The sequence below is a fragment of the Natrix helvetica genome (genome assembly GCF_964273705.1).
Source record: "Natrix helvetica genome assembly, chromosome: 15".
In the NCBI taxonomy this organism is placed as follows: Eukaryota; Metazoa; Chordata; class Lepidosauria; order Squamata; family Natricidae; genus Natrix; species Natrix helvetica.
The window spans coordinates 2,288,636-2,314,083 of NC_138565.1; the positions used below are offsets into that span (position 1 = coordinate 2,288,636).

Sequence of the window (25,448 nt, forward strand, 5' to 3'; positions counted from 1 at the left end):
AGGTTGTGCGTATTCAAATCTAGGGAGATTCTCAGTCATTCAGGTGCTTTTTTTCAAGAGGCAACTGGGGTTTTTTTTTGGGGGGGGGGGGAGACGTTTCGCTTCCCATCCTATCCGGGATCTCACTCCGTTATGCGGCGCTAGGGATTCGAACTGCCGAACTTTCTGATTGACAAGCTCAGCGTCTTAAGACACTGAGCCACCACGCCCCTAACTCTTATTTCGTGCCAGTTTAATGCTGTTAGGTGACTGGATTCTCGCGTCCAGGCGTCAGCAATAAATCATCAGAACTGGAACTTATGTATGATCCCGATTCTTCATGCCTGACGGGAAGTCAAATTAGCATACAATATAAATCCGCCTGCATTATCTGCAGAAGGCCATCAAATGGGATTAAAGTCTTCGTTCATAATTACAACTGGGCTTAGGGTTTCATCAAGCTCTAAGCAGAGACTTGCCGCGTGCCGCACCTCCAGCTAATTTGGAACCTGCGACCTGCGGAGCTAGCAGAGTCGGACAGCGAGGAGGTTGGGGAGGAACATGGGCCATTCTGGAGTCTGGGGAAGGCTCGGACGAGGGCTCTGCGTCGGAGGCAGAGAGGGGGCCAGGGCCGTCTGGGAGTTATGTGCTGCCTCCGGAGCCTCCAGAGTCGGACATCAGTGAGGCAGAGGAACAGGGGGAGCCTGTTCCCAGTGCACGCATGCGCAGAGCTGCCAGAAGGCGAGAAAAGTTAAGACAAAAGGGATGACTCGGGAGTAAGGCTTGGAGGTGATTGGCCCCTCCCATAAGTCATAAAGGAGGAGCAAAGGCACGTGAGCCTTTGCAGGAAGCAACTTTGTTCATGCTGGTTGGTTTAAATTCTGCAGCTCCTTTTTGACTCTGTGCTCTTTGTGTCCTTGTAAGCTATTTGCCAATTAGGTCTTTGGCAGCATTTCAAGGGAAATAAAGGTGGGTGCTTATCAGCCTTATCCCGAAAGACTTTGGCAAACTTCTGCCAGAGTCTTTACAAACTATTTGTGAGTCATTAAGGGCTGTGGATGAACATAATTCACAGCGGTTGAAATAAAAAGAGGGTTTTGGGGACTAAGCGTGTGCTTTTTACTGTGTCAGGAAGCCTAGGTAAGAACACACACAAACACACACACACACATGTGCAGACAAGCAAAGTGTGAAGGTTCCAAGAGTTGCCCTAATTAATTTACGAGCTTGCACCAGGCCTTGAAGCTAAAACATCCCCTGCCTTCAGTGAAGGTAAAGGCGTCTCTGAAAAGCAAAATCTCGGAACACCGATGGGAAGCATATGGAGATGACCAAACCAGGTCAGCTGATTCTCACAAACGGCTGGTGAGCCCAGGAATGTGCAAGCTAGCCTGGCTTGAACAGCACAACCCGGTGACATTTATTTATTTATTTATTTATTTATTTATTTATTTATATTTGGTGCTTCTAGACCGCCCCCTCTCCCAGAAGGGACTCGGTGCGGTGACATAAGGAGAACACCCTGGTTTTAAAAAAGCTAAGCACGCTCGCTTCTCAACATCAGGAGTTTCAAAAACTGTCGAGCGAGCAGCAGCAGAGAGCAGGAATTTCAAAGACATCACAGTCCTCCCCGCGCATTTTGGATGGAAATATTTGGGACTCCCCCCCCCCTCTTTCTTTCTTTCTCTTGCCTATTCATTTCTGGAAAGCCCGCTGTGTTTTAAAAAACGTCAATAACAAGACTGTTTAAAAGTTCGTTTCGGCTTTCCGGGTCTCATTTTACAGCCCTTGGCTATTTTATGTCCCAAAACTCCCTTTTTGTATCACTCAGATTAGTTTCATTTTATCCGACGGCGGGAAAAGCCAGAGGATTTAAAACAAAAACAAGCAGGCAATTGAAAATAGACAAGTTAGGTGTAATGATAATAATAAGGTATTGCAGCATGGCATTCCTGAAAGTCAATATTGCAGCCATTTATGTCTTTCTCTATTCTCTTCAACCACCCCCCAACTGCTATTCACTTCCTTCTCCCACACATTTTTCAGTGTTTAATTGCCCTCTTTACACCAAAAAACAAAGACAGAAAGAAAACAAAGGGATGCAGCGGCTCAGTGGCTAAGATGCTGAGCTTGTCGATCAGAAAGATTGGCAGTTCACCGGTTCCTGGAGTCCTGGGAAGGCTCTGATGAGGGCTCTGTGTCGGAGGCAGAGAGGGGGCCAGGGCCGTCTGACAGTTATCAGCTGCCTTCAGAGTCAGACATCAGTGAGGCAGAAGAACAGCTGGAGCCTGTTCCCAGTGTGCGCATGTGCAGAGTGGCCAGACGAAGGGAAATAAAAGAGGAGCGAAAGGGGAAACATTGTTCAATCCTGAGCTACAATTGTTCCCTTTAAAAAATCCATTTTAGAACTGAATATCTTTTCTTCTGATTACCTGTGCATACTTAACTGAATTCGAACTCCTTATTTAGCTAGGCCAATAAATATTCCCAGGATCTATTAATGGGCCTGGCGAGTTTGCCAAGTATTAATTTTCTGTAGTCTAGCCAATGTTTTCACCTGTCAAGTTTATTCATTAACCTTATGTATCGTGCTTCTCTTTCTCAGGGTATTGAGACAGATAGTTAGTCTGAAGTAGCCTCTCTTGACTAGATGGGCAAACTCAGACCAACACAAACATATAATGTGTGATAAGGCCACCCTTGGAATACTGCATTCAGTGTTGGTTGCCACGATGTAAAAAAAGATGCAGAGACTCTAGAAAGAGTGCAGAGAAGAGCAACAAAGAGGATTAGGGGACTGGAGGCTAAAACACATGAAGAACGGTTGCAGGAACTGGGGATGTCTAGTTTAATGAAGAGAAGGACTAGGGGAGACAAGATAGCAGTCTTCCAATATCTCAGGGGCTGCCACAAAGAAGAGAGAGTCAAGCTATTCTCCAAAGCACCTGAGGGCAGAACAAGGAAACAATGGGTGGAAACTAATCAAGGAGAGAAGCACCCTAGAACTATGGAGAAATTCCTTGGCAGGGAGAACAATTAATCAGTGGAACAACTTGCCTCCAGAAGTTATGAATGCTCCAACACTGGAGGTTTTTAAGAAGATTCTTAAAGACTTCATTTGTCTGAAGTGGTGTAGAGTTTCCTGCCTAGGCAGAAGGTTGGACTAGAAGGCTTTCAAGGTCCCTTCTAACTCTGTTATTCTATTCTGTTTTGTTCTGTTCTGTTTTCTATTCTGTTCTATTCTGTTCTGTTCTATTCTATTCTATATAGATTCTCTCTAAGTGTTTGAGACTACCACTGTCATTATATTTGAACCTGGATGAGGTTGGTGGGACCTGTAATGTCCACTTGGCCACTTCTTCCTTCTCCTCCTCTTTCGGTACTTTTATCCTGGCTTTTATCCCAAGTATTGTGGCACTAATCATTCCCAGAAGTTCTGAGATGTGTTCAAGGTTAGGTACCCAGTACGTAGCAAACAAAACTCAGCGGGACTTTCTCATGCGGCTGTCGATAAAAAATAGGATTGCCAATGTCCGATGGAACAAAAAGAAGAAGAAGACATAGCAATTATTAGCGGTATTTTTGTTTAAATTGGAAAGGCAAGCTTGTAGGTCTTTCCTCGTAGCATTTCCCCATCCTGAGATGGATAAGAGTAAGGAAAAAGGAAGCATTTGTATTGGGTGGGGGAATCTCATCATCTCCCTGCCCATGAACTCCAGCCATTCTTCTTCTTTTTTTTCCAAAAGAGAACTTTTCACCCTCGCAGAGAAAGATACGAGCAGTAGAAACCTTTGGAGATTGAGTTTCAGAGCCTCCCAAACTCCATCCCCGCCCCTCCCCCCCACCCCTAAATCAGAATGATTTGCACTCCGAAGTCTCTGACCTTGAGACGCCTTCAGACAACTGGGCAGAGAAGCCCAGGAGTGGTGGCGGATGGAGAGGTCAGAGCGAAAGGCAATGCGCATGGTTCAAATCAGGAGCCCCTAAGAGTGATGACAGAAAACAGCCGATGGCTCTTTGCCCTGGGCTGGGCAGCCAGGTGCATTACAACCAGACCTAACTTGGGAATTGGGGTTTAGAAAACATTGTCAAAGAAGGTAACACCATCAGCATTGAGCTGAACCTGGCTTGAGATGTTGCATATTTGAGTTTTGCCACTGGACTCAAGTGTTCTGACCGAGGCTTCCCAAGAGCACGAAGCAAACTCCTTGTCCCAACAAAAACCCCTTTTATTCATTGATTGTGAATTCTCCTCCTTCACATCCAGCAAAGTCTTTCGAGGGAGGATTTACGGTCACAGACCTTATCTGGCTTGGAGAGCTGCCAGGCCGAGATCTGCAGAACTTGGCCAGGAGTCTCAGAGAGTCACAAACGAATTAAGTGAACTATTTTTGTCTCCTGCAAACTCCACTCCCCTTTCGCTCCTCTTTTATTTCCTCTGGGAGGGGCCATTCATCGTCCACCTATGGCCTTACTCCCAAGTCACCCCTGTTCTTTAGCTGTTCCCTTCGTCTGGCAACTCTGCGCATGCGCACACTGGGAACAGGCTCCAGCTGTTCTTCTGCCCCACTAATCTCCAACTCCGAAGGCAGCTGATAACTGGCATAAGGCCCTGGCCCCATCTCTGCCTCTGACACAGAGCCCTCATCACAGCCTTCCCCAGACTCCAGGACTGGCCCATCTTCCTCCCCAACCTCCTCACTGTCCGAATCTGCTGCCAACTCCAGTGGCTGCTGGTGGGCCGCAAAAAAAGATGGTGTCCTTGATGCTCTCTGAGCGTGGCTGTTTTCTTGCAGATGTTGCATTATCAAACTAGTTTACACCATCAGTGTTTGAACTGATAACGTTTCCTAGTTTGACTATGACTATCATTAAGTGCTGTACCTTATGATTTGTGATGAGTGTAACTTTTCTTTTTATGTAGACTGAGATCATCTGCACCAAAGAGAAATTCCTTCTGTGTCCAATCACACTTGGCCAATAAAGAATTCTATTCTATTCTATTCTATTCTATTCTATTCCTAATTTCTATCCTATTTTATTCTTTTTTCTATTCTATTCCTAATTACTATTCTATTCTATTCTACTGCCTATTCTCTATTCTAGTCTAGTCTATTCTATTCTATTCTACTCTACTCTGATTTCAGGGCCTCCACTGCTCTAAGAGTTTCCCAACGGATTTCAACGTAAGGGTCCCTCAAAAAGCAGAGGGGAAACATATTTATTTGTGTTTCCACTTAAGCTAGCAAGAGCCATTCATGCCAGCACAAAAGCCCCTGCAAGTTTGATGCAGTTTCCACTTAAAACATTTACGCGCTGGGTGAACACAGCCAAAGCCATCCAAGTCCTCGTTTGCTGGCGGCTCAGCGGGGGCCGCGCGAACCCAGCCAATGGCAATTTAATCACCCAACCAGGGATTAACGTCACACGCGAAGCCAAAACCACGGCTTTCAAAACCCAGTCTAGGAAAAAAAACTAAAAACGTCGATGCTCTTTTTTTCATTAGCCCAAGTCCAGCTGGTCCTCTCCCTGCTTGCTTCCTGCGGTGCCGGGGGACGGGACGGGACTCAGCCTTGGAAGTAAAACATCAGCTGGTTGGATGCAAACGGAGGAGGAATTCAAAAGAAAGGGTCTTGGAAGGGAGGGGAGGAAGAGGGAAGGGGAGGAAGAAAGAAAGAAGGAAGGAAAAAGGAGGGTCGAAGTAATTAAATGTAACTTTCCCCGAAGAAAGGGATTTTGCAGGTTTATCTTCTAATAAGATTATGTCACGGGGGCACAAGTGCCGCAGAGCCTGTTTGAGTGACAGGCTCCTATACTTTCATCGGGCAGGGTGACACTAAAACCTTCACTGTCTTTTGTCCCGGAGAGTGAACGAGCGGAAATTTGGCAGTTTTAATCCTCTGATTCATGTCCGGTTACAAAAAAAAAGGGGGCCAGCTTAAGACAGTCCTGGTTGACAAGATCACCCCCTCCATCCTCTCAACCAACATGGTGAGCTTTGTATTTGGTTGCTGGGGTCCCCGTTGTCCCTCCCCTCCCCTCCCCACAAGAGCAGGCCTCTAAGAAGGAAAGAAGTGGGGGGGGGGAGAGATAAATTCCATTGGCATTTCAACACACACAAACACACACACACCAAATCCACCCCAACACTCCTTCCATCTAGACTAGCTGGGGATTTGTCTGTGGAGATTCTCAGTCATCCGGATCAAGGTTGCTTTTAAAAAAAATAAAATAAAATAAAATTAGGGAATGATTGTCGCCACTTTAGATGTACTTTCATCACACGGGGTCACTCAATGAGGTGATTTGAAAGTGAGGGAAAAAGAGGAAAGAAAGAAGAAATCGTAATGGCACATGATGCTAAAATTAGTCTGGATTATACATCTGTGGAGGGACGCCGTGGCTCGGTGGCTAAGACCCTGAGCTTGTCGATCAGAAAGGTTCGACAGTTCGAATCCCTAGTGCCGCATAACAGAGTGAGCTCCTGTGACTCGTCCCAGCGTCTGCCAACCTAGCCATTCGAAAACATGTTCAAAAATGGGAGTAGAAAAATAGGAACCACCTTTGGTGGGAAGGGAACAGCGTTCCGTGCGCCTTTGGCATAGAGTCATGCCGGCCACATGACCACGGAGACGTCTTCGGACAGCGCTGGCTCTTCGGCTTTGAAACGGAGATGAGCAGCACCCCCTAGAGTCGGGAGCGACTAGCACATATGTGCGAGGGGAAACTTTACCTTTAGAAACCTTAGAGTTGCATCAAAAAGTCCTGACAGTTTTTCTGCCAATGATTGAATGCATGCTGAATTGGACAAAACAAAAAACAACCCCAACCCTCTTACGTGGGACTTATGTGAGTTTGACCAGCTATAGAAATAAAGATAAGTGAGTAAATTCTAATTGTCCGTGAAATTTTTCCTTGCTCTGCTGATTACCCTCAAAAAAACCTATGATGGAGAGTCCCTTATGTAAGACGGGCGGCTTTAGAAATAAAAAAATAAGTACATATATTTTAAGCAGGCAGAGAAATTCTCCCCCCACCCCCGCCTCGTTGTATTGATTACTCTGGAAAAATTACATCAACTTAATCTGACTTTTCCTCCCCCCCCCCCCCCCCCCCCCCGGACAGGGAAGACAGGAGATAAATTCTCGTGTAGGCTTAAGGTCAAGACCAGCGCTCCTTTTGTTTTTATTTTATAGGGGTCTATGATTAACAAATAAACCCTGAAAGCAATGAGGAAGGCAATTCAATCAGCCTTCTGAGCTCTCGGGAGTGTTATTTTTGGCATCAAATGACACCCACCTTACAAGACGAGGCCCTTCTCACCACCAGATTGATGCTATGGCAATTGAACCCCGCTCAACCTCCGGAATAAAACTTCCTTCCCTTCTTAGGGTCTTTCGTCCCCCTCCCTCGGCTGCAACGGCCAGGAACAAAAAACGTCATTGATCCCATTCAACTCCTCCGCTTTTTTCTTTTTTCGCAAAATCTATAAATGCAGAGCACTGAAAAGTACTTCCATTAAGGAAAAGTCCCCGAAGACAGAAGAAAGGGAGGCGGAGGGGAGGACAGGAGGGGGGTGGGGTGGGGTGTTGAAAATTGGTGTTAAAAAGTTGGGAAGTTGTTCCAGTTGGTGTTTCTTTTCCGCTTGGCTGAGAACACAGAATGGATTGTTAAACGGGTGGATAGGGAGGGAAATTCCAGGGTTAGTTGTAACCCTTAAGAAACTGAAAGTCGGGACTTGCATGCTGGGCTGGTGGCATGATTTTTCTTCCCCGTATGACACCTTGCAAGAGATACACAGAAACCCCAAATTCAGGTGCTTCGGATTAAAATCCCAAACAGGCCACTTCTAACTACCTCTTCAGGAGCAGATTTGACTCCCATCTGCCACTCTTTAAAGCACCAGTGTCTTTTCTCGGGCTCACGTGGCAGAGAAAAAGGTGTCCACACTCTAAAGAGTTGCCCACAGATACTATGTTCATGCCCATATCTGTTCTGACCGAGGTTTCCCGAGAGCATGAAGCCAACTCCTGGTCCCGACAAAAAAACCCTTTTATTAATCGGCTGTGAATTCTGCTACTTCGCATCCAGCAAAGTCTTTCAAGGGAGGATTTACGGTCACAAACCTTCTCTGGCTTGGAGAGCTGCCAGGCTGATCTCTGCAGAACTTGGCAAGGAGTCTCAGAGAGTCACGAACCAATTAAGCGAACTAATGGTCTCCTGCAAACTCCACTCCCCTTTCGCTCCTCTTTTATTTCCTCTGGGAGGGGCCATTCATTGTCCACCTGTGGCCTTACTCCCAAGTCGACACCTGTTCTTTAGCTCTTCCCTTCGTCTGGCAACTCTGCGCATGTACGCACTGGGAACAGGCTCCAGCTGTTCTTCTGCCCCACTGACATCTGACTCTGAAGGCAGCTGATAACTGCCAGACGGCTCTGGCCCCCTCTCTGCCTCCGACACAGAGCCCTCATCAGAGCCTTCCCCAGACTCCAGGACTGGCCCATCTTCCTCCCCAACTTTCCTTCTCCATTTCTCTTTCTCCATCTCCCTTCCTTCTCCTTCTCTGTCTTCATCCCTCCTCCTTCTCCTCCTTCTTCTCTCTCTTCATCCTCCTTCCTTCTCTTTCTCCATCTCCCTTCCCTCTCCTCTTCCTCCTCCTCTGCCTCCAACCCTCTTTCTTCTCCTCCAGTTAAAATTGGCTGCCCTCCTGACCTTTGTCCAGCCTTGGCTCTCCTCCCGTCCAAAGACACAGCCCCTCAAAAGTGAAGGATGGCCACAGTTTCCTCGCCATAAGAACCGTGAGGCTGCCTGTCCCCTTGACAAGCCGTACAGAAGCATTAAATAACATGAGGATGGTTACATAATAAAAACACCAAGATATCTAACGCTATGAATCACCCAGACTTAAACAGATGCTTAGTATTACAACATGTCAGCAGGAGAAGTAATTGCAACTGTATGAAAAGTTTCAGCCCGAAACTGCTTTATAAAAAAAATAAGGAAGAAAGAAAATAAAAAGTTCAACAACTCCAGATAAATGTACTAGAAAAAAGCCTTTGTGTTTTCACAACCGTTCCAGAATTGTTACTATGTGAAAGAACCTGCTCTGGGCATAAGACTAAAGGTAAAGGTTCCCCTTGCACATATGTGCTAGTTGTTCCCAACTCTAGAGGGCGGTGCTCATCTCCGTTTTAAAGCCGGAGAGCCAGAACTGTCCGAAGACGTCTCCATGGTCATGTGGCTGGCATGACTCAATGCTGAAGGCGCACGGAACGCTCTTCCCTTCCCACCAAAGGTGGTGCCTATTTTTCTACTTGCATTTTTACATGCTTTCGAACTGCTAGGTTGGCAGAAGCTGGGATAAGTCACGGGAGCTCAGTCCATTATTTGGCGCTAGGGATTCGAACCATCGAACTGCTGACTTTTCTGATCGACAAGCTCAGCATCTTAGCCGCTGAGCCACCGCTCTGGGCATAGTCACCCACAAATATCCTGTTTGCTTCTTCCCACTCACTGGTGCATGTAGGAAACTGTCTCCTTTTGCAAACAGAGAGATCCAATCTCGCTTCAGGGAACAAGCCAACGTTTTTTCTGGATAAGGTGATGAAAAGACCAAAGATGAGAGAGAGGGGGGAAAAAAAGCTTCCTTGAAAAAGGCACGCCAACTTTTCAAAGGCACTTTGCGTTCAATGTGTAGCAACAGGAAAAGCACCTTGTGGGTGGCAAGCACGCTCCCCGAAAAAGAGGGAAGACTTGCACCCTCAAAACAAAGAGTTTAAAGAATTTGATATCGGCCTTTGGAAATAAAGTCAATGCATTGATTTATTTGGTAGATTTATAAACTGCCAAGTGGAACCAACTCTCTGTGTTTTACAGCACCAACAAAAGCCACCTCTGCTTTAAAACTCCAATTTGGACATAAATCCCATAAAACAGTGAGTAATAATACTAAAAGGGCAATAAAACATTGGTAACATTGCCATGGCACCAACATGAATCCACATATCACAAGAGAAGCGGCTGATTTTTTTTTTTTTTTGCAATTTTTAACTCTTTTTAACCTTCAGCGTTCGTCCATTTGTTAGGCCAGGGGTCAGCAACCTGGGGCCACATGTGGCTCCAGCATTTTGAGAGGAGCTTCCGGTCAGGGTTGGGGAGCACAGCGTGCCAGGAGGAGAGACTCTATGGCAAGAGGCGGGTTTTCCGGTCGGCTCCACAATGGATAGGGCTTTCGGTTGGGACAGGTAAAGGAAAAAGGATGCTGCGCTAAGGAGGAGACTCTATGGTGGGGGAACTGGACTTCCGGTCGGCTCCAGAATTGAGCGGGGGGCTTCCAGTTAGGACCTTTGTGGCTCTTTTGAGTGTTTAAGGTAGTGGACCCCTGTGTTAGACTCACAGCCTGCCTTTGTTCTCTTAATGACACAATATTAGAACTTAAGGGATACGGTGACTCAGTGGCTAAGACGCTCCCTTGATCTTGGTTGTATTCCTCTGTTAATGTAACTTGGGATACATCAGTTGTTGTTGTTGTTGTTTTAATCTCTCCCATCACATTGTTCCAAAAAAACAGCCCACCCGTTTTACTTTTCGGGTTGCAAAACCACATACTAAATATTTGCACTCGTGGAAAATTGAAAGGGGGGGGGAGGGGAGGGGTGGGGAGAATAATCCATCAGGTTTATGTAACCTGAACTTTTGAAATCACTCCAAGAAAAAGGAGAGGAAACCCACAACTGAGCAGAAGGGAAAAGAACAGCTAACGTTAAAAAATGGAAGAGTCACATAAACATAAATAAATTCATCCGTTCATATTTTCTAGGCCAACAGCAGAACTACTTTAATTAACATCACTACATCACTTTCAAGTCCGTTTGTTTCCTACTAAAAGTTTCCCGAAAGGAAATCTTGCCACCTTATGAGTAATTAGTAGATCTGAATCTATTAATCTAAATCTACTAAATCTGTATGGTCCTCTTAAGTTCGGACTTAAAGGAAAGCCTCCTTCGTAAATCAAGAAGGTAGAACTTTTTGCCGGGCTGGTAAAAATCCACAGGAGCACCTTTGAGTTTGGAAGGAAGCAAAGCAGAATGTACTTTCCCCAACTTCAAGAGTTGGGAGGGACCTTGGAGGTCTTCTAGTCCAACCCCTTACTCAAGCAAGGAGACCTCCTAAGCCTTAACAGAACCTATGGTTGCATCATAGCTTTTTCCACCCTACCCAGAGAGGGGAAACAATTGGTGGAAACTAACCAAGGAGAGAAGCAACCTAGAACTAAGGAGAAATTTTCTGACAGTGAGAACAATTAACCAGTGGATCGGCTTGACTCCAGAAGTTGTGAATGCTCCATCAGAGGAGGCTTTAGGAAAGGCACTGGGCACTCTCCTTCATCTGAAATGGTATAGGCCGGGTCTTCTACTTGAGCAGGAGGATGGACTAGAAGACCTCCAAGGTCCCTTCCAACTCTGTTATTCTATGTTCTATGTATCAAACATTTATCACCTACTTCCTATCACACAGTGGCTCAGTGGCTAAGATGCTGAGATCTTTATTATCTATCTGTCTATCTATCTGTCTGTCTGTCTATCTATCTATCCATCGATCTTATCATCTTCTTGACTATCTATCTATCATCTATCTATCTATCTATCTATCTATCTATCTATCTATCTATCTATCTATCTATCATCTATCCATCCATCCATCCATCCATCCATCCATCCATCCATCCATCCATTTGTCTGAAGTGGTGTAGGGTTTCCTGCTTAAGTAGGGGGTTGGACTAGAAGACCTCCAAGGTCCCTTCCAACTCTGTTATTCTAAATTAATCAAATGGTTATAAAGGCCACCTGTATACCAAAAAGCTTCCACTCCTCTTTTAACATTATTTTGTAAAAAGAATGCCATTCTTGGAAGTGACTTGCACGCCATCCCTTTAAAAGAAAAATAATTATCTTCAACCCTCACGTCTCCTAAAATTATCCCAGTGGGGGGGGGAGTCCAAGAGAAAATGTTTTGGATTCCAGCAATTGAAGCTAATACGTCTCCCACCCTGGCTGGGAAAAAAAAAATCTCGCATTTAATGTGGTCCTAAGCACTTTTCTTGCTGGGTTCCCAAGTCATCAAGCCAAGGGCTCCCTTTTGTAATTACCACCCAGATATTTGAGGCAGCATTTTATGTGCTTGCTTTACTGAACAGGAAAATTAGGGAGGGAAAACCCACATTATCTTACTTTTATTAAAAACGGTGGGAGGAAGACAAAACGAGGAAAAATGTTTGCAAAAGCCTGCGCTCCTTTCCTCTTGGCTTTAAATGCACATCGGAACGGAAGACAGCTGGGGCACCTAACTTATCTTAATGCTATCAACATAATATTTCTAATGGGACCGTGTCAGGGGTGGGTTTCTATACCGGGTCGGTACTGGTTTGCTACATGTGCGCTTTGTCATACGTTGCAGGCGCATGAGCAGTTGACTAAATATTGCTCTGCCCATGCGCACAAGCATGCCGGCAACGGCATAAGAGATCGGGGAACTGTTTCGTGGGTGTGAGGAGCCTGGGTTGGGTTGCTGCCGGTTCTGTGATCCAGGTGAACTGGGCCAAACCTGGACCGTGTCAAACCGACAACTTTTCTTTCAATGCAATTTGCCACAAATGTATTGCAGGCCGTGTATTTCCTTTATCACACTTAGATGAAACGAGAACCAAAACCTCAGTATTGTATGTTATGCAATCTTGAAGTTTATTGGTGGATTGCTCTGACAAGAATCTTTCTCATTCCTCTCTCTAACCAATTTTGTTGTATACATGATGTACAATGACAATAAAGGCTATACTATACTCTTCTCTCCCCTGCCCATCCTAAAGGTTTCCCCCTCGCACATGCGTGCTAGTCGTTCCTGACTCTAGGGGGCGGTGCTCATCTCCGTTTCAAAGCCGAAGAGCCAGTGTTGTCGGAAGCTGTCTCTGTGGTCATGTGGCTGGTATGACTCAACGCCGAAGGCGCACGGAACACTGCTCCCTTCCCAACAAAGGTGGTGCCTATTTTTCTACTTGAGTTTTTTGCCTGCTTTCGAACTGCTAGGCAGAAGCTGGGACGAGTCACGGGAGCTCACTCCGTTACGCGGCGCTAGGGATTCGAACCACCAAACTGCCGACCTTTCTGATCGACAAGCTCAGCGTCTTAGCCGTTGAGCCACCGCATCCCCATCCTTGGGAACACACAAAAGGGCTTAAGGCTAGAATGTTATATAACCCAAGAGATCACACAACTATATATAAAGTGTTCAAATTGGACTTCTAAAAGCATGTCGTCCTAGCTTGAATCTGACTTCCAGATTTAGCATTATAAAAACTTCTGGGCGCTGTGGAAAGATCAAAGAGACAGTTTGGTCTAGTGGCTAAGGCACCTGGCTAGAAACTAGGAGACTGTGAGTTCTAGTCCCGCCTTAGGCATGAAAGCCAGCTGAGTGACTTTGGGCCAATCACCAGGAGACGGTGAGTTCCAGTCCTGTGTTTAGCATGAAAGACGACTGGGAGACTTTGGGCCAATCACCAGGAGATTGGGAGTTCTAGTCCCGCCTTAGGCATGAAAGCCAGTGGAGTGACTTTGAGCCAATCACCAGGAGACGGTGAGTTCTAATCCTGTGTTTAGCAAGAAAGACAGCTGGGAGACTTTGGGCCAATCACCAGGAGATTGGGAGTTCTAGTCCCGCCTTAGGCATGAAAGCCAGTGGAGTGACTTTGAGCCAATCACCAGGAGACGGTGAGTTCTAATCCTGTGTTTAGCAAGAAAGACAGCTGGGAGACTTTGGGCCAATCACCAGGAGTTCTAGTCCTGCCTTAGGTGTGAAAACCATCCCATTCTTTTAGCCATCTCACAGGATTGTTATGGGGTGGAGGAACAGGAGGAAGAAAGAGCATTCAATAACATTTGCCAGTCTTGAGCTGATTATTTTTTTAAAAAAGTGGGACATAAATAAAATAAATAAATTGCCCCTAGCAGGAAACACATAACAACACACGGGCAAACAATCGATACAAACTCAAGGTCAACCGCTCCAAACTCGATTGCAGAAAATACGACTTCAGACACAAAGTAGTCAACACCTGGAATGCTCTACCTGACTCCGTTGTTACTTCCTCAACCCCCCCATAACTTCAACCTCAAAGTGTCCACCGTGGACCTCACCCCATTCCTAAGAGGTCCGTAAAGGGGGCTTGCATAAGCTCACCAGCATGCCTTCCGTCCCTGTCCTACTGTCCCCATTTATTTGCACTCATTTCCTTTGTTCGTTTCCATGTTTAGACTTATCCCTGTTATCTTGTACTTGGCAAATTAAATAACTAAATAAAATAAATAACTAAATAAATAAATAGGATTGGAAAAGGTACAGAGGACACAGAACATGTATTCTCTAGGGAATATCCTTCGCCACAACAGATCCCAAATTCCCGTCGTAAAAGAAAAGAGGAAGCAAAACTTCATCCCAGGATGAGAAAAATAGAACAGCCAAACCATTCCCATTCCCAAGGAGCTGGAAGAAAACACGAGAGGAGGTGGAGAAAGGGGGATTTTAGGAAGGCGTGCACCGTTTAATCTGCACCCAGTTACATTTTTTTTTTTCAAAAGAGGAACTTCGGAGGGAGAATTGATTTACGGCTGGGCCTGGCGCTATTCCTTCCCTTGCTTTCATTCGCCTCCCCTCCTGCTGCTCCTCCGGGCCTCGTCCAGGGCAAGAAACCCCCTCAGCAGGTGTGCTTGTCCTGTCAGGCAAGGCGCTGGGATCTAACAAAAGGCCGAAACAAGTTGATATCTTTTTATTTTGCCTCAACCCGGAAATACCATTCCACCAATTAGAAAGGCTATATAAGAAGAGCTAAGCAGGCTGCAGTGCTTTGCTCTCGCGTTAAGACTTCTCTCGCAGGGAGGCTTTGCATTAGAAAAATGGAAGGCTTTTTTTAAAAAAATAAAAAAAGACTTTTATAGGGCCAGCAATTTGAAATAGAATTTAGAATCTAAACTAGAAAAGAAAGTAGGGAGAAGATGTAGAACCCAATGATGCATTGTTAAATGGAAAAGGGGGGCAGGAAGAAAGAAGGGGAAAACCGAAAAGAAAATATTAAATATATAAGTATACATCTAAGAGCGAGACATAAAGGGGGGGGGATATAGTTAGGATGGATTAGCGAAGGTAAGGGAATAAGCAAAGATATCAAATTATATTTGGAGACATAAATTGAGACCTGAAAGAGACACCTACAATAATAGAAAAGAAAGAGAGAGAGGAGGAGAGAATGAAGGAAGCTGGGGGAAAGAAGAAAGAAGTAAGGAGAGGAGGATGGAAGGGAGAGGAAGAAAAGGAGAGAGGGTAGGAAGGGGAAGGGGAAGAGTAGGAGTAGGGGAAAGGAAAGGGAAGAAGGAAGGGGAAGGAGAGGAGGAAGGAAGAAAGGAGAGAAGGGAGGGAGAAAAGAAAGGGAAAATAAGGTGGTGTTACAACAGGAGGAAGGGATGGTAAATAAAGCAACCCAAACCGTCTATTATAACCTATTAAATGAAATGACAAATCTATAAGAATGATAAATGTAAAGAAGAATAACAATTATGTGAATGTATACTTAAAATGGTATGTAAGAGAATTTAAAAAAAAAATCTTAAAGAAAAGAAATAGAACTTAGAATCTTAAGGCTGGAAGGGACCTTGGAGGTCTTCTAGCCCAGCCTCTTGCTCAAGGCAGGAGAACTTATACCCACGATGGCGAACCTATGGCAAGTCTGCCAGAGGTGGCAGGCAGAGAGAGCCCTCTTTATGGGCACGCACACCATTGCCAGCTGGTGTGTGCTGGAACACTGGAAAACGGCCTGAAAATGCCAAAAAAAAATGCCCCCAAACCAGGATGTTTTGGGGCCGTTTTGAGGCTGTCTTTCAGGTCGTTTTCAGGCTGTTTTTGGCCCCCCAAAAAACAGCCCAAAAATGGCCTGACAAATGGTCTAAGAACAGGCACATATGTGCTGCGTAGCTGGTCTTCAAGTTACCGGTGCTCTGATGCACGCACATGTATGTGCATTCTGATTTGGGCACTTGGTGCCCAAAAGGTTCCCCATCATTGATTTATACCATCCTGGTCAAATAGTTTTCCAGTCTATTTTTGAAGACCTCCTCCACTGACGGAGAATCCATAACTTCTGGAGACAAGCCATTCCACCAATTGAGATGGGTTTTTTTTTTGATGGGCAGGCATTTTGTAGCTCCTATTGAATGTCTGGTGCCCTAAATTATTCCTACAAATATCCGGGGTATGGATATGCCTTCTAAAGGACGCTCATATATATATATATATATATATATATATATATATATATATATATATATATATATATATATATATATATATATATATATATATATATATATGTATATAGTTTGTGTTACAACCCCTGGTATGACCTAATATGGGAGGGAGCTCACTCATTGCCTTTTTATATTTGTGTTGTATTTGTGCTGATAAAATAAAGGGAGACTAGTATAGATCCATTTCGAGCTATTTAGCTCTCATCAGCTAGCCATACCCTTACTGGGATTCGAACCTGGGCTGTATTATACACTAGGCAAGAGTTTTAGCCACTATGCCACAGGCTTCTCCTCCTTTATCAGCTGAGCCAGGGAAATAAGTATCTGTTTGTGTTACTGAGCTGATAAAGGAGGAGAAGCCTGTGGCATAGTGGCTAAAACTCTTGCCTAGTGTATAATACAGCCCAGGTTCGAATCCCAGTAAGGGTATGGCTAGCTGATGAGAGCTAAATAGCTCGAAATGGATCTATACTAGTCTCCCTTTATTTTATCAGCACAAATACAACATATATATATATATATATATATATATATATATATATATATATATATATATATATATATATATATATATATATATATATATATATATACATACATACATACATACATACATACATACATACATACATACATATATATATATATATATATATATATTTGTTACATTAAACCAGGGAAAGGCAGCCACTTGTAAGCCTAGGTTGCATTCATCCAGGGCAATATAACCAATTCTAGACCTAGCTTCATTAAACTAGGGAAATTTCGCCACGTGTAAATCTAGGTTGCATTTTACAAAAAACAACAACACAGAGGGAGAAAAGCTTTTTAACACTGCTGGGATAGCCCTGTTTGCCTGTCCAGTTTTTCCTACGCTGATATTTTTCAGCTGTCACACATATTTGTTTACACGTGTTAATGCAAGTCATCACAAGCTCACAAATATTGCACCAATGTTAGCAATCACCTTCGAACAAAGCTGCCATGAAAACAGCTGTGCTTGCGTTTTAAAAGGGGGGAAAATAATCTCATTTGTTCTTTCAGGCTTCCTCACTTGTAACAACCTTTAAGATATGGAGTTGATTATCAAATCACTTCTCCCCTCCCCCCCCCCGCTGCATTTCAGAAGTGAGTCGCCTATGGCTAATCTAGAAACCGAATGTATCTCAACCATACAGATAGATTTGCATACGCCTGACTTCGGTAGACAATAACTCTGCGGTAGTTAATAGGACGTCTCTTTACAGTAATTAAAGATATTTGTTCCAAAGCTGAGGAAAACCATTGCAGGTTAGAACAAAGGGCGAAGTTGTGATCTTTGCTTTGTTCGTGCCTCTTTACAGTCATGCCGCAGAATCAAAACAGCGATTACAAAACCCCACACACCATTGTACGTTTAAGCCAAGCAAGAACATTCACCAGCTCCTCCTAACACCTACACAACCAATGGCTTCAAAGTTATAGATTATTACACAGGAGATCAAAGGATGTACAGTAATTTGCAGCCATTTGCCCTGTAGAAATGCCAATCTTGATTGCTGGTTTCTGCATTTCGTTTTCTAGCTTCCAACAGTACTTCTTTCTTTCTCTCTCCCTCCCTCCCTTCCATCCCCACTCTTAAAGCAACTCTTAAGTCTGATATTTTAATTTTGAAACGGGCCAAACCTTTTAGCCTTTCCCCCACGGAAATTAATTTTTTTCTCTGGTGATTTTACCTAGATGGGGTAATGTATTTGCAAAAAAAATCACCATGTTCAAAGAGTACCAAAGAACTCCTCATTTCAATCCTGAGCTACAAATATTCTCCTTTATTGATAAAGTTTTTTCTTTGCACCCTGGCATTCAAGCAAAGCCTTTGAATGAAATGTTCAGGGCTTGTTAACAGTTTACCCATCTTCCAGTGAAACAGAAGCAGGACAACGGAGAAATAAACATAAACAACCAGGAAATTTTTTTGCTAAGACAACTAATTGACCATAAAGACCACAAAGTATCACTTCAACTCCGAAAGGACAGATTTCCAGAAAAGAAGGTTCACAGTTTGTCCCAAAAATTTGCTTTTTTCAAAAAGGCAAGCGGACTTTCTTTCTTTTTTCCTTCAAGACGTTTTGCTTCTCATCCAGAACTGAAGAAGCTTCTTAGATGAGAAGCAAAACGTCTTCGAGGGAAAACCAAAGAAGTCCGGTTGGCTTTTGGGAAAGAAAAAAAAAAGCACCTTTGAGGCAACCATCACCTGGATGATTGAGAATTTCCATAAACAGTTTCAGATTTTTGTCATAGCTAAAATTGATGAAACAAGACTGGGTCCAACATTGAAAAAAGAAAAATTAGCCAGATCCTTACCAAAAATCCTGCAAAATTGGTGATCTTTTGTAGCGCATAATGCTTTGAGGACTAGATCAATTTTGATTCGAGAGATGTTGTGCATTATTATTTATTGCTTTGGGTTCCGAGGTATGTTTTACATGTTTATTTTTTTTTAAACCTAGAGGATGTTTTATTATGTATCTGAAGGAAATTGGAGGTTACTCTTTTTCTGTATCTTATCTTTTTTTTAAAAAAAACTCTGCTTTTTCTTGCTTTGTTTCCCTTTCTAACATTTTACCGGTAATTCTGTATTTTATCCGTTTTGAAATTCAATAAAGGAATTATCTACACATTATGCAACGTATGGTGATTGTGGCTGAAGTTTTGGTCCAATAAGCATTTGCAGCTTTAGGAAAGCTCTCAAGAGAAAAAGGCAAATTGTTTGACAGTTAGAAACACTCTGTGAGAAAAAAAAAAAAAAACTTCCACAAGCTTCTTTGCAGCCACATGGAAATATCCTGCCCACTTAATATTTTAAAAAGTATTTATTTATCTATTTAGAGAGTTTATACGGCCTCCCACTCACTCTCGGTGACTCTGAGTGACTTTGGGCGGCTTACAATTTTTTTTTTTTTTTATTTTGTCAATTGAGTCTCAATTTGCTTGGTTGGTTCAGAGATATTGCAAATGGCACGTGTGCTTTCCCCTTAACCCTCCGGGTCGGCTCGGCTCTGGATTAAATGTCTTTTTAAAGGCGCATCTTTCAACCGCAGCATAGGCTTTCCTAAATGGACATGTTGAAGACAGAAGTCCATTTTGGACAGGCAATATTTGCAAGAGAGAGGGGGGGGAGGGGGGGAGGAAAAAAGCCATTCGTGGCTCCAACTATTCAGCTAGGACTTTCAGAACTCCGCAATATTTATACTCTGCAGCTACTCCTTACCAATTACACACATACACTCCCCCGGTTTCCATAGCAGGGGATTTTGGAGTTGTTGCTATGAAATACACATAGTTTCTCTCTTAACTGCCCACCCCTCCCAAACCTTTCGGGGGCGATCATGAGGAAGGGGGGGGGGAGAACCTCCTGAATGTTAGACAAAAGCTAATGTACAACCAGAAATGTCCTCTTTTGTCTGCTGGTAGACCACTTGCAAAGTCATATTATGTCGCGTCGATTGAAGTGACCATGTTTTAACCCACTCCGGGCACAAAGACAGCCCTAAATTTTAGTGACAAGCGTGAAGTGGGAAAGAAAGGCTAGGGAGAAAAGAAAAGGGGCCGAGATTAGAAGCAGCCCGAAAGTCAAAAAGGCAGAGAAGATTAAAAAAAAAAAAAGATTAAATCAATAATTTTTTAAAAAATCTCTGAGCATCCTACACTGACCGTATAGCCAATATGGAATTGGAATTGTCACTGTGTATACTTGAGAATGTGTGATCACTTTGCACACTTGAGAACTTGTGCGATATCACAACAAAAACACTACCCTAGAAAGCTTACAGGGCCATGTATTTTTTGTGTGTGTTTTTAGTGTTGTTGTTGTGGGGCGATGGGACATAGTAAAGGAGATGAGTTGAGGAAGGCAGCAGGCACAAAAAAACTACGGAGAGTGAAATGAATGATTTATTTTAAAAGGATATACTTTTTGTGTTAAGAAAAGGGAAGGGGAGAAAAAAAACCCAATTTCCTAGTTAGAATTCCGGATTACACTGAACTCAAATTCCGGTTTGTTGGAGTCGAATTAAATTCCTTCACACCAGAAAGCAGCAGCCCATTTCTGAGTGTGTTGTTAATGTACCGGGGGGGAGACCCCACCACCCGAATGCCTCATTTCCCTCCCCCTCTCCATTTTGACCTGCATCAATTTTATGCTCCAGAAAATGTCCCAACAAATTGGCTTCACCAAGCGAAGTATGGATGTCCAGATAAACCACAAAGTGGTGACTTATTTATTTATTTCAAGGACGAAAACCACGTTACGCCAATCATGTCCTGGAGCCCTGTGGAGATTTCTCCCGCTCCCACTTCAAAAGTCAGCCTGGGAATTCCCTTCAGCTGAGCTTTGAGTGCAATTGTGCTAAATCATACATGCTAAACTTTGGAAAATCTGCACCAAAACCCTGGTTGGCATTTGACAAGGGTTGAGAATTATTGTTATTATTGTTATCATTATTATTATTGTTAATATCTCTGTGTGGTGAGGTCTCTTGTTCAGTTGCAAATTTAAATAGCCGCTTATGACTTTTGCAAGTAAAGGCTTGCAAAATTCAGTATTCCCCGCTAACTAGAGAATTTTAGCTTATGCAATCCTGAACTAGAGAAATTGGCTGCAATGAATGAAACGCTTCACAGTTCTGGAACCATGAAATCTAGTCCGTGGGTTGTTTTAACCGGCTAGGCTGTGAGGTTAGGTCAGTCTGAAGAATCAAGAATGAGCAAATGTCTAAAACGCGAAGATTAAATAAAAAAGGACATCCCCCAGGATAGGAAGGAAGGAAGAACTGCAATCCTAAAATGGAGCTTTCTCAAATTTCTTCTTGACGTCCTGAGGACTAGCGTCTTGCGGGTCCCAGAGCATCCCAAAGGAGACCCAAGCATCTGATTCAGGCTGGTTTTGTTTGCTTTTCGAAATGAAGAGCCTTCCCCGGGTTTAAGCAAAGGCTGGCAATGAATAATTGCCCCGCTTTGAAGGACTGGTGGATATTGGCTATAATAATGCTCGTTTGAATAGCCACCAGCTGCTTCTCAGCCGCCCTACGCCGGGCAGTTTGGGGGAAGGATCTCTAGGGAAAAGGACCGCTCTAGTGGGAAGCGCTAAGGGCACATTTGATCCTAATGGCGAGGGCAGCTCCGATTATTGTTTTAAATGATCACGAAACGGCCATTCAGAGGTCCCTCCCTGTCCTCTGCCTTCTCCGTTTCTTGGTTCCCACCTTAAAGGACCCCCGCAGCTATCCAAAAGCTGCGCACCGATGCCAAGAAAGCGTGGGCGTCGCGGCGCCTGGCCTTGGCTCTTGGGGGCTCTCCGGAGGCGACAGCCTTGGGCTCAGACCCACCGCCTTTCTCCCTTGGGGGAAAAGGCCCAGAAGCTCGCCAGGGGCTTACGGAGGGCCGGTTGAAACCGATTCTCCTTAGGTATGTCAGCCACTCGGGAAAGCGCAGCGCCCGTGCTAGGTTTTCCACCGAGAGCGCACGGGCTCTCCCGCAAAAGGACAGACCTGCGGGAGCCGGCCCGCTCTCCAAGGCGCTCTTCGGCTTTGGCCCTGGGCGGTGGGGATCGGTCATCATCCCCACCGCCCAGCTCTGGCCCCGCCACGTCCCCCTAAAGCGGCGCAACGCGAAGCTGAGTCCCCGCGGCAGGTGCGCAATCGCGCTTTCCCCGGCGAACTTCGACGGCTTCTTCGGGATCTCTCGCCGGCTTTCAGTGTAAGCTCAGGTTAAGACGGGGAGGGGGAGTAGAATGATGCCTGGGGAACCGCGACCGCCTGGATTTGGGGTGGAGAGCTGCGTGACCATGGAATCACCCCCCCCCCATTGATAAAGAGGGTGGAGATAAACACCAAGAACAAAGGAGAGAAGGTCCGGTGAAGATGATTTTAAAGGCTGGATTATGGCATGAAAGCTGCTTTCCGCGCCGGTGAATTGGGCTAGCGGTGCATAAGAGGCTCCGTTTAGCTAGGACTGGTTAGTCTGTCGTCGGGTGGGCGGGGGTGGGTGGGCGTCGCACGAAAATTTTAAATAGAGATGGGAAATGAAGGGCCAGTTCTTTAAAAGGGATGAAGACGAGAGGGGAGAAAGGGAAAGGAACGGGATATAGAAGAAGGGAAGGGAAAAGAAAGGAAAGGAAAGAGCGAGTGCAAAGGAAGGGAAATGAAAAAAGGGGGAAAAGAGGGATGGGTGGAAAGAAGGAGAGAAAGGGAAATGGAGAAGGAAGACAACATGGAGAAAGAAGAAAGGGAAATGAGAGAGAGGGGGGGAAAGAGAAGGAAGAGAAGGAAGGCAAGAAAAGGGATTAGGGAAGAAGGAAGGAGACAAAAAGAAAAACAGAAAAAGTGAATTAAGGAAAGAGTAAGTAAAAAGACGAGGAAGGGGAGGGAGATGAGAATGGGGAAAGGGGAACGAAGGAAGGAAGGAAGGAGAGAACGGGAAGGTAAGGAGCAGAGAAACGGATAAACAAGATGAAGGGAAGGGAGGAATGAGGAAAAGGAAAGAAGGGAAAGAAGGAAGGAAACAGGAAAGCGAAAAAGAAAAAGAAGATAGCTGGCGAGGGCCCCCGAAATCTCTTCAGGGGGAACAGATAGCCCAGCTCCTTCTCCCCCCCCCTAAAAATCCCCAGGCCTGGTGAAGGAGGGGGGGGCTTCTCTTGGCTGCGAAGCACTCACTTATCCTCCCTTCCAGCTAAAGAGCGAGCGAAGAAGCCCCGCGTCTCCCCCCCCGACGCGCTCACCGGGCAGCCTGAAGCCGACTGCCAGCGGCCGGGCCGAACAAGCAGCTCGGCTTCCTCGGCTTCGTTCCCTCCGGCCGAACCTGGTGCGGATTGCAAACTCAAGATTTTTTTGGGGGGAAGGGGGGGGGAGAGAGATATTCCGTGCTTTCTTGGTTGCTTTCTTGCAAACGTTGCAGGACCAAAGCCAAGGATTCCCCCCCCCCATTTAAACACGTCGCCAGTTTTATCCAAGGCGGGGAGGGGGGGGAAATACTTTTAACAACGGTCCCACCACCATCCCACCCACCCCTCCTTTCCAGCTCCCGCTTTAGAGTTTTGGAGTATAGAAACCAATGCCCGAAAGTCGCGAAAACCGCGTCGGTTTTGGAGGCCTGAAAAGAGCCAGGCGTCGACTCCGAATTAAGGGAGGCTTCTCCCACCCCCCGAAAAGGGTGACTCCTGAATCGGGTCGCTTAAAAAGCGGGGTGGGTGGGGGGTTGTTTAATCCTTGTGTGGCTAAGTCCAGAGTAGGCTGACAGGAAGAAAAAAAGAGAGAGTTAAACAGAAGAAAGATGTTAAACAAAAGAACCTCCCAAAAGAAAAAGAAAAGTCTAACTGATCCGCGAATGCCACCATGAAACCGGGATGCGTGATTTTTTTTTAAAAAAAAAAATACAATAAATTAAAAAAAGATGCTTTTCGGTTTTGTTTGGCCATCGATCTTGGGGAGATGGATTCCACAGAATCTAATGGATTCCGGAAAATCTACGCCTCCCCCCCTTTTTTTTTCCTATCCTGACTGCCAAACTTTTTTAGTTCGAAGGGAGAAAAAAAAAATCCAGCTCCAATCATTTTTAGTCGTAGGCAGCTTATTTTGGAGAAGGCCTTCTTCTCACATACAAAATCAAATTCTTCCTTTAGACACTATACACAGACGCCCCGCGCGCTCTAGTTTTTTTCAGCACCATATTCAGGAAGGGTTTTTTAAAAAAAATTATTTTATTTTTTAAAAAGATCCCTGAAACCTTTCTTCTATTGCACAATTTTCCTCGGGAATATGCAGCGATTTTCCCCCCAAATCTCCTTCAGGGATTTGAATTGCTTCATGGAAAGTAGCAGAGATCAGTTTTTGAAATATGCCCGATCTAAAAGAAAACCGAGGAGAGGCAGATTTCAGAAAAGAGAAAACATGAAGGAAAAAGGCAGGAAAAGGGATGGCTATAAATTGTTCCCTTGGGAAAATAATAATAATAATAATACAAATAATCCAAGATATTGTAAGGCAAGCAGCTCAGAGGGGATTTTGACTAGGAAGTGGCCCAAAATCTGCCAGAAATGAAATTACAAAAGCGACCCAAGATGGATCTTTTACTTTACTCGCCCTTTACTCGAAAAAATAATTTAATAAGCTTGGGAATACTTAATAAATGACACATATATGCAGCCAGTGGACCATCTCTCCACACACACACACACCAAATCCACTTGTGGTGAAGTCAAAGCATTTTTCGCGGGTCCAACCTCCAATATCCACCCAATACCCTAGGCGACCTTTTTAAAAACTTTTTGAATTGCGCACAACAAGCCAGCAGAGTAGGCCAAAGAGCAGGAGGGGAGGATAAAGGAAAAAGAGAGAGATTGGAGGGAAATCAGTTCAACCCCAGGATGGTAAGAGACTCTAGAGCAGTGTTTCTCAAACTTGGCGACTTTAAGTCCTGTGGACTTCAACTCCCAGAATTCCCCAGCCAGCTATGCTGGCTGGGGGATTCTGGGAGTTGAAGTCCACAGGACTTAAAGTCGCCAAGTTTGAGAAACACTGCTCTAGAGACTTAAAGCAACAATGGAACTTCTGCCAGATGACGCAACAATGGGGTTTAAAGCAAAGGGGTGGAGCTCCAGCTCTTTGATCCGAAAAGCTGGGCTTATTCTCTTGGAAATCCTCCTCAAATGTTCGCCTTCTCTGCTTTAGGATTCTCCCACTACCACCCCATTCCACCAGGACTCAGTTATAAATGAGATCAAACCAGGGAAAGCAGCGGTGAAGAATTCCAGCGGCTAAAAAACCGGAAAGGTTTAAAAATAAACAAAGGTGAAGATCTTACTGTTGGTAGTCTTGCTTGCAGTAAAGCTTCCGGTCTCGGAAGTAGCAGCTAGTGGTTAGCGCCTGTTGGCAGACGGCGCACTGCAAGCACTCTTCGTGCCACGAGGATTCGTTGACACGCATCAGGAAGCGGTCGGAGATGGGACGCTGGCACCCCTCGCAAACCGACTGGTGTTGGCATTCGGACCCTGAAGGAGGGAAGGGAAGCAAGCAAAGAGACAGAGAGAGGGGGGGAGGAAAAAAAAGATGTATGAAAAAAAAGCAAGACAAGGATAGAATCACC

At 44.8% G+C, this 25,448-nt stretch overlaps 1 protein-coding gene across 1 annotated transcript in view; it reads right to left on the minus strand.

The window, feature by feature from the left end:
* Positions 1–25,448, minus strand: part of LMX1B (LIM homeobox transcription factor 1 beta) — a gene marked incomplete at its 3' end in the record, with an annotated part of 84,043 nt that overhangs the window by 54,849 nt on the left and 3,746 nt on the right. Inside the window, exon 2 of the mRNA XM_081967093.1 lies at positions 25,167–25,353. Within this exon, the coding sequence (XP_081823219.1) occupies positions 25,167–25,353 (187 nt within the window). The remainder of the gene's footprint in view (positions 1–25,166; positions 25,354–25,448) is intronic.